At 43.9% G+C, this 22,509-nt stretch overlaps 1 protein-coding gene across 1 annotated transcript in view; it reads left to right on the forward strand.

Annotated features, from left to right (window-relative positions):
- IARS2 (isoleucyl-tRNA synthetase 2, mitochondrial) overlaps positions 1 to 22,509 on the forward strand; it is a 1,527,005-nt gene that overhangs the window by 472,763 nt on the left and 1,031,733 nt on the right. Inside the window, exon 12 of the mRNA XM_069608590.1 lies at positions 11,218 to 11,378. Within this exon, the coding sequence (XP_069464691.1) occupies positions 11,218 to 11,378 (161 nt within the window). The remainder of the gene's footprint in view (positions 1 to 11,217; positions 11,379 to 22,509) is intronic.

Genomic DNA, 22,509 nt, shown 5'->3' on the forward strand with positions numbered 1-22,509 from the left:
GGGAGTAATTCTCCTGGTCTTTTCTTGTTTTCTATTAGTGGTTTGGATCTCGAGTACTATAAAATGTGTGATAGATTAAAAGCCTTGTACCAGGCTTTTGGAAAGGGGTAGGCTCATAAGGGAGGAGATGAAGGGCTGGGATCTAACCGTGGCAAATGGCAACTTCACGGGTGATAAACCCCCACATTTTACTTTGAGAAATGGGGGTATGAAATCTACACTAGATTGTGTTCATTTCATTGGATTTAGGCTTATGTATTGGTCTGGAATTCATTGAAATGATCAACAGTGATGATTGCCTACTTGCATTCCTTTTGGACCTAAATGTCGTGGAAAATGTCATGAAAATATACATCTTCTAGTGGACGTCCATCCAAGAAACAATGCTCTTACATGGAAACCGGCGTTGGGATCACTTTAACGAAAATGTATTACGAACTGAGGACCTGGACAAAGACGCACTGTTAAATCCACTTGTCTGATACGGTAGTGGAGACATTATTAGAACATGTGTATGCCCCTAAAGATGTGGCTCATCAGTTTGGGCCAGGCATGTGGACACATAGATACAGATATGACGGAAAGCTTGTTGACTGGAAGCAATGTTTACGAAAAGATCTAAGGTGCGTGAACAGGGCTGTTAATGAAGCAGAAATGAAACAACAATGTATAAGAATTGGTTAAAGAACTATCACTATAACTGAAATATTGAGGATGCCGAGGCTATGCTCGAGTCAATTCTGTCTAAAGACGCATGCTCGTTTTGGTGGTTTGTAAGGACACCAGAACTTCAACGTTCCCTCCAAACTCAGCTGATGCAAGCTGAAATATGGGAGGAACATTTTTCTAAGCTGTATGAGTGGGGGGGGGGGGTGATGAAATAGATCAGAAAGTTGTAGTGCGTTGGACAGACTACATGGTGGTGGACATACAAATAGTGCAAACACTGATAAAGAGAAGTAAAGTGTCCATAAAATCAACACACAATGTCAATCTGTGGGCAGCACCCGATAGGCTTGCTAATGAAACGCTGAAATCAAATGTCAATCTGTGGGCAGCTATTTTATGGAGTATTTTTTGAAAATTTTGAGGATAGATGAGTTCCCAGTTTCGTGGAAGACAGCCCTAATAATTATAGTCTACAAGAATGGAGATAGATTACTTCCTTAGAATTATCACTCTATTTCTCTTTTGGATTGTTCAAGCTACATTTCTGGTGCCCTTATTTTTTTTTTTTTTTTTTTTTATTTGTATATGGTTTTATTAAACCTTTACAAAAAGCATCAACACATAGAATCAACACATAGAGAGGATAAATACACAATTACAATTTTACACAATTACATAATTAGAATATTACAGGAGCTTGGAAGAATCTTACAGTGAGGAAATCCAAGAAACATCGCAACATCATAAGATTACAAGAACACACAAGAACAGGAGCAAGCGCAGTAGCAGCAGATTAACCCATATCTTTAACCTTTAACCTATAACCTATATCTTGAAACAGCATGGTAGCAACAGGTATATCTATTCAAGATGGAGGTTACGAATAAAGCTAGATAGAGCCAGACCCTCCCTACTTGTTCCAATACTCAGACAGCGTTGCCATACTAGATCAGTCGAGAGACCTAGAAATTGAAATTTCAAGGCATTCAAGCAAGAGTCTCTCAGGACATTGAGATGGCTACAGAACAAAATGAGGTGTTTAGCCGTTTCAGGGACTAAGCCGCAGAATCTGCAGAGACTGTTAGCCGCTGTAATCTGTTTCCACCTCAGTTTAGTATCCAGAGTAGGTAGAATATTCCACCGTAGTCTGAGTAGTGTATGTCTGTGATCCCGATTTGGGAAGATCTTAAGAATTGGAGAGAGAATTCCTCTTTTTTTATGTTCATGAGCCAAGTGTGACATAGAAGTATATGCATGAAAGGCATCCACGGTCCGGCACCAGTCAAAGTCCCACAACTTCATTTTAGTTTTAGTGGGATTACTGATTAGTTGCTCTAAATCTGAGCCGATATTGGCCAGAATGTCTTCGCAGAGCATAGCAAATTTGTATAGAAATCCAGATCGGTAGATGTTGTTGCCAGCCAGTTCATATAGCGTGTTGGCAGTAGGGGCCTTAAGTTTAGCATAAAGCAGCAGCTTCCTCCAATCAACTCGTGCTGTTAAAGAGATATAGCCCAGCTCGAAGCGAATGGCGGCCAGGGGTACTGCATTGGGGACGAGTAGGACTCGTCTCCATATGTCCCCTTCAATACCATCCAATTTGGCGCTGGTTAGCCGAGTACCGAGCTCTAGGCCATATGTCAGTTTCGGTGCGATTTTCCCCTCAAAAAAGAGTAAAGCAGGTCTAATAGAAAATCGGCCATATTTACGGTCAATTTTAAGGATCTGACTGGCCAGTACCTTAGCTTTATTCAGGAGAAGAAGGTTCTGCCCTTTTGAGCCTCTACTAGCTCCCAGATAATAGCCCAGATAAGTAAGACAAGTGGAGCAAGTTATAGTTGCACCTCCTAGCTTCCAGAGGTTAGTTTTCTTCCTAGCAACCCCTTTAGATAAGGCAAGGATTTTGGTTTTCGCAGGATTAATATGCAAGCCATTGAGTTGAGCATAGTTGGCAAATACGTCCAGCAACCGCTGTAGGCCCACCTTAGTTAAATCAAATAGAGCAAAATCGTCAGCGTAAGCCAACCAAATAAGCTTCAAAGTGCCAATACTTGGGGCTAATAGCCCCTCTTTCACAAGGTGCTCTGCTACATCTGAAACATATTGATTAAACACCCAGGGGGCTAGCACACAACCCTGTCTAACCCCACGATGAGTACGAACAGCATCTGACATGTCCCCCTTTTTATTTAACCGAATTCGAACAGTAGAGTTATTATATACCCCCTCCAATAGGCCAATTAAGCCCCTTGGCAGACCCCAGGCATAAAGTTTTTGCCAAAGCCTATTTCGGTCAACTCAATCAAAGGCTGCCGAGAGATCCACTGAGGCCATAAAAATAGGTCCCCTAGTTGAGCTCCAAGCAGTCTCTTGAATACACTTAACTACCAGTCCATTGATGTTAGTGGAGTGGTTTTTACGGAAGCCCGTTTGAAAGGGGCTCAAGGGATGGCTGGTTTTTTCCCAATCCCTTAAGTGTGAAAGAAGAAAAGCAGAGAAGATTTTACAGTCCGCATCTATTAGAGCGATAGGCCGATAGTTTTTGGGATCGGACCTACTACCGCATTTGAAGATCGGGATAACATATGCAGTGGACCAAGAGCTAGGGCATGTCCCAGTTTGCAAGATATCCCGAAACTCAATACATAAGAGATTAGCCCAAAGATTCGGGTCTGCTTTAAAGGTATTGTTCGTTAGCCCATTCGGGCCAGGGGCTCTTGATCTCTTACATCTGTGGATTAACTCCAGAATCGTATCAATCTCTACCGGTGGATCCCATTTAGGATGAGGGACTAGTGGGTCATAGTCAGTAAAACTAGCCATTGCCGCTAGGGGGCTAGGAGCAAATCTATTTGAGTAGAACTCCAGCCACCCTTGTTCCGCAATCGGGTTAAGTTCAGCAATGGCCTGATTACCATCCTGTCCATTAACGATCTGCCAGAAGGCTCCCACATTTGCCTTCAAGATAACCTGTAACATCAGTTCCGAGTCCAGTTGTACTAACTGATGTTTAATTGTTTTACAGTAATTCTTGTAGGCTTGTTTAACCTTCTTGATAAGAATTAGGCGAGTGGGCAAGTCGCTTATTGCAGTTTGTAGTTTCCTAATATTTTTGTTCTTGATAGTTTTTGCTGCTGCCACCTGAGAGTTATATTGATGTAAATGCCTAGTGACTGGAATTCGGCTTACAAGACTAGTGCCAATATCATCTACTGCCACTTGTATCAGGGTAGTGACCATTGCAGAATTAAAAGTTGCCAATTTCCAGTCAAGAGTAGTCTTATTAAGCATGTCCCATAGTTTACCATTCAGAGTTTCAATGTTTTTAGGGGACCACCGAATAGCAGATCCTGATAAATTTGGAGAGACCACGGTCGAATGGCACAGCCGCCCCTTTGTCAGGCAGATGTTAAAAGTTGCCGTTAATATACCATGGTCACTCCATGGGTTCAGGAAGATTTCAAACTTCGAACATTTTGTAAGTAGATAATCATCCACAAAGATGTAGTCGAGCATAGAGGTGGAAGACCCCCGCCGCCAGGTATAACTACTAGGATTTGAAGAGGGTTGTGAGAGATCACGCAGAGGTTGTAAGCCTAGATTGCCCAATTCAGTATACCAAGTTTGACTAGCCAGTTTTTTCCTTTTATCACATCGTTCAAGGGAGTACAACTCACAAAATACCCATGGAGAAAAGTTGAATAAACAATTACAGTTCAAATCCCCAGCTAGTAATACATGACCTGAATCATTAGCCAACATCCACTCCAAAATAATCTGCGAGATAAGAGACACAAACAGCTTAACTTCACCAACCCCTGAATGCCAGTAGATGTTGATAATTAGTAATTTTAGTTGGCCAATACTTGAATTCCGAACTACCCCCAGTGCCCCATAGGGGAGACCCAATAGAACCTTGCCGGCTAGCCCAAAGCAGTTATCCACTGCCACCAGTAAACCACCCGAAGGTCTACCCCTCAAATTATATTGGGCCGGCTGATCGAAAATTTGGAAGCCATCTAAACAAGGGGTTGAGGTCATCCAAGTCTCTTGAATACATATAACATTTGCATCTCTCAACTGTTGTAGGCACTCCAAATTCGAGAAAAGGTGTTGATTGCCTCTGGAGTTCCAAGATTTTATGCAAAGGTTCGACTGAGTATCAGAGGTCAGATTTGGGGGGGTAAGCCTAAGGCACAAGTTTTTGCCACAGGGTGGAGATGATGGCGGCCCAGTCAACATCTTTGATTTGTTGATTCAGTGAGGTTATTGGTATGGGCAGAGAATCCTGGCCACCTGCATGGGCCCCTGTTGGTTTAACTGCTGATTGTGAAGAAGAGGGCCCATTGGTCGACAGTTCCCATGCTGCAGCCGCTTCAACTCTGAATCCCAATTCCATCAGGGAGTCTTTTTGGGTAAGAATCAGTTCTTTGACAAGTGGTGACGCAAGGAGAATCATGCTCATATCCAAAGAATTACAGTCCAGGAAGGCCACTCTATCAATATCCTTAGAGGAGATGAGAGCGAGGGCTGGGATTTCAGAGAAGATAGATAATACATTATGCCGGTTCAAACAAACAGGCTCATCCAATTTCAGCAGGCTTTGAATCTTTATCAAGTGTAAAGAATTCGGTTTCTTATTGATCGTAAGTTCTTGGCGTGTTAAAGTGCCCGCTGATAGATTTTGAGAACCCTTCATGGTTAAATCAAGATGTTTGACAGCAGCGGGGGGCAGAGGTCTGGCCTGTGGTTTATATAGGCGATCCACCAGGTTGCGAATCCCAGCAGAGATTGTGGGGTGGGTAGAGGCATGCTGATAGTTGGTATCCTGAAAGAATCCCCTCTCCAATCCCCGATCCAAGGGGAAGGCAGGGAGCAGGGGCTGGTTAGGTATTGTGTTCGTAAGAGGTTGCAGTTGAATAGGGCCCCATTTTACCGGGATTTGATTAGGCCTTAAGGCCGACGAGCTCTGTAAGATATTTAGATCGGTAGCTTGAGTCTTAACATGGGGTAGAGGAGTTACTTCGAAGTTTGTAAATTTTCCAATACCACACCCCTGTTGTGATTTGGTATGTTTTACACCTTGTGGAATCGGAAGAATAATAGGAAGTTCTTCTCGGATCTTAAAATTGCCAGTGCCACTAGCCAGAGCCACGCCAGGAGCCAACAGAGCTGCTTCGTAGGTTTTGAGTATACTAGTATCAGCTCCAGGTTGTGATTTGCTGGGCCTTTGCAGCTTGTGCAACCATTGGAACCATTAGAGTTTGCTCAGTGGACCTAAATTTGCCTGTACCACATACCTGTTGAGGTGGTAACAGAGGGCACAGTTTTGGAATAGGGGATGCATGTAGAGTCTCACTTATAGACTGATTTGGGGGGGGCCAAGCAGAATTTTGAAGGGTTTCCTGACCATATGTCTGAAACGTAAGTAGCTGAAGGGTTACAACTATCGGTTTGAGCCATAGAATCAACCAATTTGGTCATTGGAGGCTTAAAGACATTTGGTGAATTACCCTTAGAGATGGAGGCAGTGTTTGAGGAAGTAGAGACCTTTGCAGTAGATTTAGTGAAAAGAAAGTTGGTTTGCTTTGTAGCCAATTTCCGCTTGATAAGGCGCGTTTTGCGTGGGGCCGACATTTTCTTGAGGACTGGGTGCTTAGAAGCATTGTCTTGTGTATGTTTAAACACTTGAATTGGGATCAAGCTTGTTATAGGGCTGGGCTCAGTCGACTGAGTAAATTTTATAGTATTAAATAGGTCCTCAGCAGTATTGCGGGGAATAGCCGGTGAAGTGGGCTTAGTTTGTTCAGAAAGAGTTTTTTTACTAATAGCATTTATTTTATTAACTGGGGGCCAAGTAAGGTTAGATTGGCCCGGATTGGGGATCAAAATAGGCAAACTTTGGATAGGGTTGGCCATTAAGCCTGTAGAAATGACAGGAGTGTCAAGACCAGCAGGAATTGCTGGTAAATCCTGATCATGAGCAGCAGCAATATTAGAGGGTTCCACTGGCAAGTTGTTATCCGATATCTCTATAATATGGGTATTGGCAATGGGTGTTTGGCTAAGGGGGGTTGGAGAACTTTCGCCCTGTGGAACTTGCACCGGCCACCTCTGAGAGATCTCAGTGCCGATCCAATCCACTTTATTATTAAGATCCACTAAAATATCTGTACCAATACAGTCAATTTTCAGATTCAGTTCTGTCATTGCAATTTTGACAGATTTAAGCTCGGACCAAACATTGTCATAAAGCTCAACAAAGGAGCTCAGAACAACGTTGAGGGCTGAGACTGTCGGGTGCGTCAATCGAATCCGTTCATCCACGTCTTTTAATGTATGGTGTAATTGTGGGGAGTTTACTTGGTTCTGATTGGTAAGTCCAGGAGCTAGGTCCGGATCATAGTCCGCTATGTTGTTTTCAATGTCTTCCATAATGTTAGTTAGGGCGGTGGGTGTATTATCAGCCATTGGCACTTGAGAAGAGGATCTAGAGATTTCCGGAATTCCAGTAGTAAATGGCAGAATCATCGCTTTATCCGCACACTCAATTATGCTAAAATCAGTGATATTATTATTTCCACCAAAAAAAGCTTGTGTGGACATTGCTGAGTGATCTAACATAGCATTGCCTCTAAAAACTTTAGGAAGTTTTATTTCTGTACTAGTTGAGGTTGCTTTTAAGATATATTTGTCCATGTATGTCTGCCCAAGTACTTGTTGGTGTAGTTTAGGCTTTCTAGGAGTTTTATGTACTACGATATCACCTGCTGCAGCAACACTGGTAGTAACATCTGTAGTCTCAGGGTTATGGATCATAGCTTTATGAGTGGCTAATGGAATACTAGGTTCCAGGGTGTTTAGCATAATAGGCTTTATCGTAGTGAGGCTACAGGACATGGCATTATTTAAAAAAGGGGTGGATTCCACCGGGCATGAAGCAATGCTTAGAGACTTAGAAGTGATTGAGGACACAGTATAAGGTAATTTAGCCATGATACAAGTAGAGTCAACCTGTGTAGCCGGATCCACTAAAATAGCGTCTGATACAAATAGAGGGCCTTTTTGGCTGCGCAAACCAGATCTCATCGTAGGGTTAAACAGAATCAGTGTTTAAACACTGAGATAGCGTTGTAGGAATAGAACTTTGCCACCAGCTACCCCCAACAATAATATATTGAGTTAATCTTAAGTCTGGGAAACCAGAGAATGAGTGTGGCCAGATGTAAAAAATAGCAGTCGATCTGTGTGTTATTGGTCTGCAGTTCCGCTGTCTCTAAAAACACAATTACCTATTGTGAAGAGATAAAAATAGTCAATGACAATAACTTTATAGTTGATAATATGTCGGTGCGAAAAAAGCAGCCCGACGGAGTGATAAGTCTGGAAGAGAGAAGGTTTTACTAGTTGAAAATCGCCGTCCACGCCGAACAGCAGAACAGCGTCTCCAGCCCTTACAGCCTCCAGGGCTTAACGCCACAAGGGCGGATATGCCGGCAGTAAATGCTGGGATCAAGTCACGTGATCGCTCACGTGTACGCGATAGTCCCCGCCTCCTCCAGGAAGCAGGGGAGCAGCAAGAGCTCGGCTCGCAGTGCTGCTAGGCTCGGAATGGGCTGGAAGCAGTAGAAATGCTTCGTTCGTGAAGCGCACCTCCAGGTAATCAAAGACACACGCCACTCGGGCGGATATGCCGGCAGTAAATGCTGGGATCAAGTGACATGATCGCTCACGTGTACGCGATAGTCCCCGCCTCCTCCAGGAAGCAGGGGAGCAGCAAGAGCTCGGCTCGCAGTGCTGCTAGGCTCGGAATGGGCTGGAAGCAGTAGAAATGCTTTGTTCGTGAAGCGCACCTCCAGGTAATCAAAGACACACGCCACTCGGGCGGATATGCCGGCAGTAAATGCTGGGATCAAGTCACGTGATCGCTCACGTGTACGCGATAGTCCCCGCCTCCTCCAGGAAGCAGGGGAGCAGCAAGAGCTCGGCTCGCAGTGCTGCTAGGCTCGGAATGGGCTGGAAGCAGTAGAAATGCTTCGTTCGTGAAGCGCACCTCCAGGTAATCAAAGACACACGCCACTCGGGCGGATATGCCGGCAGTAAATGCTGGGATCAAGTCACGTGATCGCTCACGTGTACGCGATAGTCCCCGCCTCCTCCAGGAAGCAGGGGAGCAGCAAGAGCTCGGCTCGCAGTGCTGCTAGGCTCGGAATGGGCTGGAAGCAGTAGAAATGCTTCGTTCGTGAAGCGCACCTCCAGGTAATCAAAGACTTATTCTACAGTAACTAAATAAGTGGTAGTCTACGAATGGTTGTCTGGACAAATTCCAATTGGGTTTTAGGGCGGGCAGGAGTACAGCACAAAATTGCTTTATTATTAATCTGTTGCAAGTGAAATGTGAAAAAGAGTGCTTTATTGCCCATTCTTGCATATTACACAGGCCTTCGACTGCGTAAATAGGACTGTTATGGGAAACATTTGATAAACTGGCTTGTTCGCAAGGTATTTTGAGGAAGCTGATAGCACTGCATTCAGAAATGGAGATTTAAGTGAGATTGGACCAAAAGGGAAATGCGACTAGGTGGATCAAAACAAAACGGAACATACGCCAAGGTTGCGTTTAGGCACCCTTTTTATTTAATTTTTATATTAGTGATTGGGGTAAGATCTTTACAGAAATATGAAATCCTCTAAAATTGGTAAATTGCCAATTTAACTATTTGGCATATGCTGATGATGTTGTTTTGTTTGATCTCGCACGCATTGGCTTGCAAAGAGCCCTTGCAGCAATGCACACCTATTATATTTTTTTATCAAAGGTCCTTTTATTAAATGTAAATAAATCAAAAATGTTAATGATGAACTATAATGCATAAAGATTCAGTTTAATTGGTTTTTAGATCGTAAACGTTTAGAAGTGGTCCAGAGTTTGAAATACTTGGGCATAATCGTTCATGCCAGGAGCTAAAACAGCTTGCTTATGGAAAATATGAGATGCAAAATTAAGGTAAACGCTACTGAATTATTGTTTTTTTTTTTGTTCGAAATATGGTGGCTTTTCAGGTATTCCCTACAAAGTACTATCACCATAAAACGGTTCCTTGCCTTCTATATGGAGCCGTAACAGGCTTGCTCCAAAATGTATAGGATCTTATTGAATCCCTCTAACGGAAGAGGTTTCTACCCGTACTGCAAGGAATTCCCATTTCAGTTCTAAGGTGTGAGGTTGGTCTAATCTCCCTATGAGCTCTAGCAGAATGGAAAAAAATTTCACTCTGGAGAAATCTTATTACCTCCTGAAAATAGTGCCATTTTTGCCCTAGAGGTTCAGTTTGTCCGTAACTCCGAGTGGAAATATCAAATTACGGATTTATCGGCTGTATACAATATCTCTGAGATTTAGGGTTCTCTGTATAGGGTGAAATATTTGAAACTGATTGGATAATCAACCGGGCTTCAGCCATGAATTATTACCTTTTTTTTACTATCTCAAGCACGAAATTAAGACTTGTGTTGCCCTCTTATTTGCTAAAGCATCCCTCGAGACCCCACAGATATGCGATGATGCGTTTTCAACTGGAGAAGTCTTGGGAGCAAGGGAAAAGGTCCCAAAGAATGTACACTGTTGTAGATATTGTTCCAAAGGTGTCGAAACACTGTACCATCTTCTAATCGTGTGCTCTGCTCTACAAGTGCGGCGTCATGAAACTGTTGCTCAATTTGTTTTTAATAAGTCATGGATGGATTTGTGTACATAAGAAGCAGTTTAAAAGAGTGATTGTGCATGTAAAATCACCCCACGTGGACGCGGTGCATAGAGGTTGGAAGGTGTTAGGGGGTGTTTGAGTGTGCCAGTAGGAGAAAAAAAAAGTCTCTCGACTCAGGTAATGTTGCCTGTGAGGAGGTTTGACCCAAAATCCAGCATACTGAGGACAAAGGTGTTTGAGTCTTAGTGGAATGAAAGGTGAGATGGGGGCAGATTTTACAGATGTTAAGGCAGTTAAAACTGGTATCTGTCGTTGTGGACGTAATCAACTGTAGTAAAGATTGCTGTCAAAGAGAATCTCCAGGCATTAGAATTTGGGAGATAGATCACCTCTGCTTTCAAAGAGTTAAGCCTTTTGTTAACTTGCTCTAATGCTGACGTTAATTCATAGAATGCTCTTTGCCTGCTTGAAAATATCCATCACACCGTTTTAGTTTTATGTTTTTTGCTAAAGTTGTTAGAACAGAAGAAAGCATAGGATTTCTATTTACTATCTCACTTCCTTTCCTTTCAGTAGAGAAAAGGGGTAATCATTTAATGTGCATGTCTTTTATGTTCCGGAATCACCATGTACTGTACGCAATTAAAATGTAGTATTTTGAGTACCAATGCTTTCCTCTGAAGTAATATGGTATGCAGTGTTTAGTTAACAAGTTGGATAATCACAAACTTTCAAGGAGATCATTGGCAATAACATTTTTAGGTATGTTATTGCAACAACTAACTTATGAATGTCTATCCACTATAGAGAACATTTAATGATATTTTCGTTAACTCTGCAGGAGGCATTGAAAAAGGTTAACTTTATTCCTGCGTCTGCAAGTAACAGAATGCTGGAAATGCTGGATAGACGGACGTACTGGTGTATATCAAGGCAAAGAAGCTGGGGGGTTCCTATTCCTGTGTTCTATCGAAAGGACTCGGGTGAACCACTGATCAACAGGTACATAATCAAAGGCACAGCGTAATTCTCCGACAGCACTATTCTTACAATGCCAGTGTTTCCAGTTTGTTTTCATTTTTATATATGTATTGTGACCGGCAATAGATTCTTTTTTTAATTAAGATGTCTTAACTTTCTCTTTTATTGATCACATTACTTGTACAAATATAGAGCGCATGTTATAAAGTAGCAATTTAAAATAGTTAACAATGCAATATTGCTTAATTGACTATGATAAGGCATCACAGCACGACAACTAGAACAAATGTACATGTTCAGGGCATAGACCTATGTGACGCAGCACCATGTCCGCTGCGTTTGATACAGTGAATCATACCATTCTGATACAACATCTGAAGTCTCTGATGCATGTTTCTGGAGCAGCATTTGCCTGGCTGGAGTTCTACCTAAAGGATAGGTGTAGGAGCGTCCAGCTTTCTCTCTGCTTGCAGTTACTTTAGCCTGTAGCGTGTCGGAAGGCTGTGCTCTGTCACCCCTTCTATTTAATATTTATGTGTACCTTGCAGTGCACATAATTGAAAGGTAGAGGTTTGAGTGCCAAGTAGATCTACATGGGCGACATGAAGGGATGATGAAAGCAGAGCGGTGGGAGAATGTTTAGGTGTGATACATTGCTGCATGCAAGATCACTATTTGAGGTAGAATGGTGATAAGCTAGAAGTATTACTGTTTGGCAGTTAGTTTAAAGCCCCACTTTCCTTCTCGTGGTCTACCAGCTAAGGAGCTACACATGTCTTTATGGGTGTAGTCAGAAACCTTTGCGTGCAGTTTGACAGTGAACTGTTGTGACATTGGTATTGATATTTTATTTCTATTGCGCTCTTACACAAATGTTTCAGAGCACGAAACAGAAGTAGATGTACCCATCTTCTAGAAAAGGACCATGTAAAGATACTAGTTCAGGCTGTAGTCTTATCTAGAATTCAATACTGTTTGTCCATCCATCTGGGCATTGCTAGGAAACTACTAGCCAAGCTCCAAGCAGTCCAAAATCATGCAGTATAACAGTATAAGTAATTTTTGGCTCAAAAAATGTGACCACAATTCATTGGTTTGCAGTGGGGCGGCTAGCTAGTGATAAAAGACCAAATTCAAACTCACACTCTCGCACAGATCGGGAAAATAACACAGGGATTGGCAACCAACTGTTTGTCTACCTTTTGTTGAGCAATATGCCCATTCCCGAGTGCTTAGATCTAGTGTGAAAGACTTATACATGGCCAAACATATCACCATTCTTTATGGTGGCAAAATGAGTTGTACTTTAGGCTGTCGTTTGTAGAACTACCTTCCAATTTTTATCCAAAATATTAAGTTCCTTCACATTTTAGGTTCTGTCTGAAACAGCATCTATCGTCTATCTATTTCTCCAGCATTGGATCTTTCATGTATTCACATGCTGTGAATACTGCCTGTCGCCAGGCTGGGAAACCCTGGTTACTTTGACTTAGTAATTGGCCTATGGAAAACCTTGACACCTTGAGTGTCCCATCGACGACGTTGTGGGTGCTTTTGGTACCCACCAATGAGACGTCGAGTGTATAGCTCCGCCCCAGCAGCTTCCCATCAGATTTTTACCACTTCAGCTGGAGGATATCCCCTTAATGCGAAAAGAATATATCTACGAGCCCCGGAAGCTGCAGGGCTTAACTTACTGGAACAGTAGTTGGACTGCCCGTCCCATCTGCACATCCTCAGCGTGTTGCTGGTGTAAGCAGTAGTGCCTGGTGAAAGTGTGGGGCACTGCCCATTTTGCCGCTTGGCAAATGTCTCTGATGGGTACCCTAGACCAGAGAGCCGCAGAGGCAGCCGTGGCTCTAGTGGAGTGCCCTCTGGGAGACAATTGTAATGGCCTGTTGGCCTTAGAGTGGCAGAAAGAGATTGTAGATGAAACCCATCTTGAAATGCCCTGTTTTGATATGGATTTTCCCTTGTTGGATGGACCAAAGGCTTCAAACAGCTGCTTAGTCGATCTAAAAGATTTTGTGCAATCCAAATAATATTTCAATGCCCTTTTGGCATCCAGAGAGTGCAGATCCTTTTCCGCTGGTGAAATGGCATTTGGAAAGAATGTGGGTATAGTTATGGTGGCATTTTTCTGAAACTCTGAAGACACTTAAGAAATGAAATGAGGATTGGATGAGAGAAGCACTTTGTTGCTAATGAACCGTAGATACGGAGGGTCTACAACCAAGGCTTGGAGCTCTGAAACACATCTAGAAGATGGAATGGCCACTAAAAACCACCTTCCAAGTTAGAAATTTGATGTGGGTTGACGACAAAGGTTCGAACGGAGGCTTCATAAGCCCTGCTAGGACCAGGTTCAGGCTCCATACAGGTGGAATCCTTTTCTTTGGCGGGAAGGTACGAAAAAGGCCTTTTTAAAAAGTTCTTGATTAGCATGTCACTGTAGAGAGAAGATCTTCTTTTCCGTGTAAACCTTGAGATTGCTGATAAGTGCACTTTGATGGAAGAGATACCCAGACCATCTGTAGCTAACTTTAGCAGATACAGAAGGATCGTATGAGGTGTTATAGCTGTCCCAATAGTTCTGGCCTCACATAACCCTTAGCATGTAGCTTCTAATGAATAGAGTTTCCAGATTGCCCCGCTTTGTTGCACATGCGTTACAATATACATATATGAGACTGAGACACACAGCATGCATGAGAGGTTTGACAGTGCCGATGTGAGCTAGTGAAATGGGACATGTCTGCTAGAGGCCAGTAGTTGATGTGCATAGTTGCAGGTTGTTTTACCCTGTAATGCCGACCCCATCTCCTGACTAACTGACTCAACTCTAATTGTATTGTATTTCTTTATTTATATAGCTCACCTGGCCCAAGGGCATCTGGGCACATATCTTAGGTTACAAGGGAAGCAGTATTATACAGTTACAGATAAAAGCATACTATACATTTGTAGGGTATATACATCATATTTATAGACAAACATATTAGGATATTTACAAAAACGGACTACGACAGTTTGTAGTGAGATAACAAATCTTGATGTAGGGTTTTACAGTAAATGGTTGTACGAGTCTTGGGCCAGGAGCCAAGATTTGGCTTTGTTCTTAAAAGCATAAGGTTTCCTCCCACCTTACACTACACACACAAATCACCCACAGGTGACTGCCACAGACCTAGCCGTTAGCACATCGACACTAATTGAGCCATGACTAAGCTTTCCTCTTTAGCCCGATCACTCAACGACATCAGCAGCTAACCAGATCCAACGTGCAGTAGTCTCAGATGGTAGGCTCTTCCCTATGGATAATATACTCTCAAACCTAAACCCAGAGAAAATAGATGGGCCCACAGGAACTGGGTACTTTAGACTTGCACCAATCAACACCACAGATTTCACATCTGCCTCTCCCACTGTCCCACGAATGACCCCACGCCTCTTTACGGAGAGACCAGCAGTGAGGGCTCCATAAGTAGCAGAAGGCTGCTGGTCAGGGTCACCTAAATTGGCTCATTGTTCTTCGAGCGCAGTACGCTCTATGGCTCACACACCCGGAGGTCCACCTAGATGGCCTCCTTAACCAATGAAATTGACCTGAGTTGCTGCCAATGGCTAGCGTTTCTGCACTTACTTTGATGGTCAACTTCCTGACCCCGGCCACCCTCACCTAGATATTTCTTTTTGTTTATTTTTTTATTGGTTTTAACATATTCCAAACAACATGTCACAGAACAACATCTACGTCTGTTATATTTAACTTTTTTGCATCATTGCCCCCAACTCCCCCCTTCAACCCCACTGCGCCCCTCCCATTGCCTCAAGCACTCATGTGGTATCTATCAAGAATGGAGAATAAATAAGCCATACAACGTGTAAAACTTCTCAGGTCAATATCCAACTTAATTCGCCTCCCCTTCTTCTGTGACTTCCACCCCGAACAAAGAATGCAACAAGGTCTCCCATGCTGCAATGTCTGTCGTGGCCTTGCCCCGACTGCCCCATACCACCCTCTTCCATGCCACTGGTTCCGCCATCGCTCACCGCTTCAGGTCCCGCCACCAGTCCTCTTCCGCTGGGCTCCAATGGGAATTGCCACGCTATGGCTATTCTACATTTGGCCAGGATACATGCCAAATCTTTCATTTTATGAACATGTCTAGTGCCCTTAGGGTGTCGAAAGCGGCCCGGTAAACATGTCCCCCGGGGAAAGCACATCCAGGCTCAACCCCCCTCTATGTAGTCTACTCGCCACCCCTTGCCAGTATAGTCCCACTACTGGGCACCCCCAAAACATATGTAACAGGCCTGTCTCCCGCCCTCAACCTGGGGCACCCTTGTTCTGCAGCATCTGGGAACCGCGAAATCCTTTGGGGGGGTCATATATGCCCCATGTTTTACCAGCCACTTTATGAACTGCAGTATTGAGTTGCTTGATACTCCTTTTTATGGTATCCCAGCACCTGCTCCCATTGTGTATCTGTAAACTCTGCCCCCAAGTCTTCCTCCCATTAACCCCTTATCACTAGAGGGGAGGGAGGCCCATTAGTTAGTAAGAGATCATGTAGCCGCGATAAAGTATGCCCTCCTTCAGCCATGTCATATAGGCCATCCACCACCGCATGTTTGCTCATCAGTTCACTATATGGGGGCCATCTGCGCACTATCTCCCTCTTGATTGTGCTATATAACAGATATTGTCCTTTATGTAGTCCAGTCCATTCCATCAACTCTGAAAAGGGTACAAAGGACAGATCCTGTAATAGGTCCCCTATTGTGGTCACACCACAGTTTTCCCATCTAGTGCGTGCACACCACCTGCTTTGTGTTGAAAGTGCTACCATAGAGACCAGCGGAATTTGCACTGAAATTGGGTCTGTGAGCCCCATTGCTGCCAAAGCTCTATCCCACAACTTCACCCCTAGGGACACTAATAGTGTGGCAAGAGGCCTCCTCACGGTTTCCTAATCAACACTAGTTCTTTCAAATAATAACACGACCCTATAGGCTGCAGCATGAAAGTGTCCGGGGTAGGGTCCGCTGCCAACCAGTCCACTACAAACTGCAACTGCCCCGCCACATAGTATAGCTCAAACTGTGCGACTTTGATGCTGCCCTCGGCATGCGGCCTATGCAATAGTGATAGCACTATTCGATGCCTCATGTTTTGCCACAGGAACCCTCTACAAATGTTGTCCAATGTTTTTTTAAAAAGGTCTAGGTATGTAAAACGGGACTTTTACAAAGAAGTGCAGCAACCTGGGCAGCACTACCATCTTCAGCAGAGCTACCCTTCCCATCAGTGAAAGGGGCAGTCTAGCCCAAACCTTCATGGAACTCTGAACAACCTCCAGGGCCCTCAGCGTGTTCTGTGCATGCTCCACCGTAGGGTCATGATACACGTTGACTCCCAGATATCTAAATGTGGTCCGTTCCCATCGCAGAGCTAGCGCAGGCAACGCCCCAGCATCTAACCTGCGCAGTCCCGCCAAGGGAAACGAGGCTGATTTGTCCATGCTAATTGTGATCCCTGACAGTTCCGCTAAGAATGCCATTTCCTCCAGTAATAATTCTAAATTATCTTCAGGATTCTGAATATACAGCAGCATGTCATCCGCATACAGCAATATTAGATGTCTCATCACATCTATTTTAGTGCCTGCCTCTGTGTATTCTGCCCTGAGATACTGGCCAATGGGTGTCATGGCCAGGTCATAGAGCAGAGGCGACAGCGGGCAACCCTGCCTTGTCCCCCTCTCCCGTTCCCATGCCTCCGAAATGTTTCCCTGTTTTGACCCTAGCAGTCGGTCCAGTATACACGAGCTGCACCCACTTAATATATGCCTGCCCAAACCTGCGCAAAGTTGTGTAAAGCCAGTCCCAACTAACAGTCGAACACCTTAACGGCATCGTAGGTGGCTACGGCGCACGGCGTATGCCATGAGACTGTGCTATCTATCATGTGGTGCAATCGTCTCAAGTTCCAGGACATGCTGCATCCTGGTATGAAGCCAGTTTGGTCAGGCAATACCAAATTGTGTAGCACTTTTTTCATTTGATTTTACGACTATTGATGTAAGTATCTTGCTGTCTTGATTAAGCATTGACAGGGGCCTGTAAGAGCTACACTCTTCCGGAGGCTTATGTGGCTTAAATAGTGGTATGATAATTTATTCCCTCAGACTCGGTGGGAGAACCCCTGCCTCATAGGAGTCCTTAATTGCGGGCCACCCTCACCTAGATATTCTGGTATCATGCCGTTTTTCTGGAACCTTAGGGCTTTCATGAGCGGGGACCTAAGAAACTAATGTGTATAACAATCTCTAATAATGTGCACGTATTGAACTTGGGTTAGTGTAGTTCATCAAAAACTACATCAGCAGTCCCTTGATGGCCTTCGGGTGGAAGGGGTTGTGGTTCGCTAATATCGGAGTAATCTGCTCTTGCAAAACCAGGTCATGCTCAACATGACACTTGCATATAGCTTCAAATTTTGTTTCACAGAGATCCTAACCGTGAGGTCTTGCAAAGGAGGACAGCATTTGTAGTTCAATATTACTTTTTTCGATAGTTAACATTAAATTGAATGTAACAATGTTCCTGTTACATCAGTTTGTGATTCCTTTATTGTACTTATATGATCTGATTAGTTGACTTTTTTTAATCAAAAACATTTGAGCCGTGAAATACCTTCAACATGTTACATCTGTAAGTCACATCAGAAATACAAAGCTCGATAAACCTTCCTTCACCTAGATCCTTTGTAATCAAAGTACAGCCCTTGCCATATTTCTATTAAAAAAACGACATAATGCTTCTCAAAGTTAACTTGTCCTGTACTAGAGTGTATTATTACGATTCTCCAACGGTTTGACTGGGAGGGGGCATCAAAATAGTGGGTACATGGGTGTGTGCTGTGACCTGATCCATGTGAGAGCCTGGTAATCCGATCTGAATGTGACAAAGCAGAGAAGGTACTTTGGGCAGAGTGAGGAAGCAGTTAACTGTGCTGATGTGTAGACATCGTGCTATAGCTCTGCACTTAGGAGGGTTTTGGCTATGGCAGGATTACTGATGATGCTGGCACCCCAGGACCGGTAATAACATCCCCTCCTGCAGCAATATCGTACACTCTTGGCAGATGAAAATCGATGTTTCCACTCGTGAGCCCCTCTGAGCCCCTCGTCTAAATATTGTGATCCTGTGGTACCAACAACTACAAAAGACAAAGAGCTAATCCTAGTCTCATTGCTAGATATAAGCACCTAGGTCCACACACTCTACTAAACCTGTGAGGCAAGACAGGCATTTTGAAAGTGATGTGGTAGAAGCTTTGCACCACGGTTTGCTAGTTGCCTATAACTAGAGCCATCATTTCAGAGTGCTATCAGTGGAGGACCTTTTCCCCTACCCTCTCAGGAAATAACTGCTTGAATCCTAACTCGAAAGATTACAACTGCACCTGTTTTTTCTCAGGCTTTTAGTGATCCCTTGATGAGGCTGCACCCCATTCATACCCAGTCTCTAGGGTTATGTGTGAAAATGGGGTCATGTGAAAAGGTAATCTGCAAAAGAGTAGTTTTAAAAATGACATTCTATACAAGCAATGTAAAAGGTGAAAACGTTGCCAGTGATGGGGTCAACAAAAAAGCTACTTTTAAACACTCACCTTACAAATGACCCAACCCGAAAAAAATTCAGTCAATCATTAGCTTTCCAAAACCGCCCTAACCCTTATACTAACTCCAACTACTCCCCTTATTCTACCACTAACCTTTTAATCTCACCTTAACCCCCTAGCACTTCTGGTTTAAAAACATATATGCTTGTGATGTAATACAAAACACGAAGTAGAAAATGAACAGCGACCCTAACTTCCACCCCATCACTAGCCCTCCACAAATTCATAGCCCTTACCTTAACCGAAATCCTTGCTCTAACGCTGACCTTACCCAATAAGTAACATTCTCTAACTCTATCCAAGACCCTATTTTGGTGCTAAACCCCTGTCATACCCAACATCAGTAGCCCTCCCTATCCATTTAACACTAAACCAAACTCTTGCTCTGCTACCCCTAGCCTTACCATAACCCCTACCTCAACACTTAGCTTAGCACTTACTTGTTCTACCTCTAACCAAACCCAACATCACCAGCCCGACAGAACCACCCTGACCCTAATCTTAATTCTTACAAAAATCTTTATTCCGACCCTAACAGCTAGCCTTACCCCAAGTGCTATCCTAGCCCCCAAATTGGACAATCACAAGCCCCCCTAAATCCAATCTTGGACTACCTCCAAGTGGACCACTTTGATTTTGCAGGTGACTTGCCATAGACCTGCATTGTGTTGCCAATTGTGTTTTTGGGAATAACAGTACGAGTTTTTAAGGGCCCTGCCTCGTTTCATCCCCATATTGCATTGACGCAACCAACCACATGTTACACTGCTGCCTCGGCCCCTCCGGTATTCTCTCCCCCTCACTACAACTTCTTTAAGGTTTTCTTGCTGGTTTAAGCTATTTACAGGCTTCTAGCGTATAATGTGTAGCTTGCCGGAGCCCTTGACCTCATGCCGGCATATTGCACTTTGTATTTGCCGTTGCCATGTAAAGTATACAGAGGACGCTTCTTTTCATATAGGTACACTACATGTGCCTGACCACCATTTTCCAATTAAGTTTAAATATATAAATGCCAGTGACATCTTGTGTGTCTTTATAAATCTGAATGGCGGTCCCTACTCTAAGCACTAATTTAAGCTTCTTTTATTTATATTGCATTTTTTATATAGAAAAGTACATTGCAAGAGTGCCTTTACAGAGAAAAAAATGAAAATAGATGTTTGAAACCAAACAAGGTTTTATTTAGTGCATCACACAATTAAAGTGCCTTCGTATAATCTCGGTAGGTGCAGATAAGAATGGTTGTTCGAGCAAGACCGCATTCCATCCTCCTCACAGACCACCACTGCCCCTCATCTCACACCGACACTAACCAGCATTCTATATCTCGGCTAAGGTTGTCAACTCGGACATATCTCATGTCTCCAAGGATACAAAGTACAGATCTTTCACTCGCATATGTTTGCTTGTCACACCTTTTGTAAATTGGTGTTAGCTGTGAGTCAGCAAACTGCAAACCTGTTCCCTCAGCGTGCAAGGAGTGGTAAAGTACAGGAGTGAAACAAACATTGAGCATCAGCTCGACCTCCGTTCTCCCAGGGTGGCTTCATTTTCCATGCACCGCTGCTGGTCGCATGCATGGACATCGCCTGCGCTTCTCATGGCCGAGGAGTGTTCCCAGTGTTGGTAATCAGGATATTGGCCTAAGGAATGACAGACGGACTCCACAAGGCCACTGGCTGTCAATTCATAGGTCATTGCCCTGGGAACCTGCCCAATCGCGGATTTTGTTGAGCCCATTTTCTCATGCCTTTTAAATGGCGCCAGGTAAAGGTCAGAAAAATGCCCATCTCATACAGAATCATAAACGCATACTTTGGACACATCATCGAACTACTTACTACGCGCACATATAACGACAAAGTCACTGAAATCCCAGTTGGATACTGGCCACATACATTTTTTTAAGTCTTTGTCTGAGCTAGATCATTTTCTTGTATAAAATGAGATTTCGAACTGCTTATGGCAGTTTACAATATTACTTTTTACACTGTCTCATGTTTCTGTGTACCCTGCCTTTACTTTGAAAAATGTGTGTGTAATAAGGCAGGGGGATTCACAAAAAAGGGTTATGTTAATCTGAAGCACTGGTATTTGTCACAGACATTACGCCTCCAATGAAACCTGTCACCCACAATTCTCCCGACTGCCCCCTCGCGGGGAATTAAGACAGCACAACTTCTTTTTATTGGTGACATCCGTGCCCCTGCTCCGGGTGCTGTTGTCGCGGTTGCAAGTGCCCATCAAACGTAACAGCATCTCCACTGGAAGTCTGCGCAGTCCACATGGAGTTGCTGTTACACCTGATAAACACCACAGGGCGGCCATCGAGAACATGAACCTTCACAAGAGGGACACAGGAGTGCATAGTCCCGTACACGCGTTGAGTTGGGGCAGACGCCTTTCCGCGGGGACCGTTTCACACACGGGAATAGATGAGCCAAGCCACCTGTCGGAGAGAAAACACAGGGTGAAGATGGGCTGCTCCAGTGGAAGTACCGAGTGCGACATTCACAACCTTTGCCCTGCAATGCTTCCCTGACTGGGCATCTTTAAATGTACATCCCTTTGGTGCCCCCTAGATTGCGCTCCATGAAATGTGCTATGTATTTTTGGAGAATTATGGCAAACCCATGATTTACTATAAAAGTATTCTGCACTGTGAAACAAAGGTGGCGTTTCTGATGTATTGTTGCAGGGGATTCATTTTTAGACGGGTGGTGGCAGTAGAACCTTATAAACTAAAATAAGATATGCCACCTAATTCTAGACGGAACCAAAATTTAAAAATCACATCGGGACTTATTTACTGTTGACAACTTGCCACCTTGGTTTGAACAGTAAAATGTATCTTTCGTTTACATTAATGCGAATACACCTTTTTTAGTTTCCTAACTACAAATTACAGATTTGACTCAAACCCTGCCAAGATCCTAAAATGAGTTTGCCCTCCCAAAATGAAATACTAATATATCGCCCTCCTTCCATGTTCAGATTAGAACGTTTCATATACGGTAGAAAGTGCTCTGTCTTTAGGTCTTTTCAGATGCTAGTTGCACACTAGAAACTGTTACATTTCAATAAATTCTTTCTCATAAAACATACACAGTGTGAATCCGCAGAACGTTTTGTTGGAAAGAAGTACTTGCCTTGTTTGCGGCGTTCCCGGTGGAGAGTTTTGCGGCCACGCCGGCTATGTGCAGACACGCAGCCTGCTCGTGTCCTGTCGCTGGCGGGAGCGGTGGAGATGCTAAGTGCACCCGGATGTGTTTTACATCTCCTAGCAATCGGCTAATGACGCCTCGTTTCCGATAAGGCGCCAAGTAGCCATTGGGCGCAATCAATATCGGGACGCGCAGCGATTGGCTGGTGCCAAGGCAGGCAGGATTACCTCTGGCGCTTTTAGCGATTGCCACCTGCTGGGCAGCGTCATGCGAGCACGTTTAGACCGGGTTTATG

Source organism: Ambystoma mexicanum, chromosome 4q (genome assembly GCF_040938575.1).
Source record: "Ambystoma mexicanum isolate Mex_15411 chromosome 4q, UKY_AmexF1_1, whole genome shotgun sequence".
Taxonomy (NCBI): Eukaryota; Metazoa; Chordata; class Amphibia; order Caudata; family Ambystomatidae; genus Ambystoma; species Ambystoma mexicanum.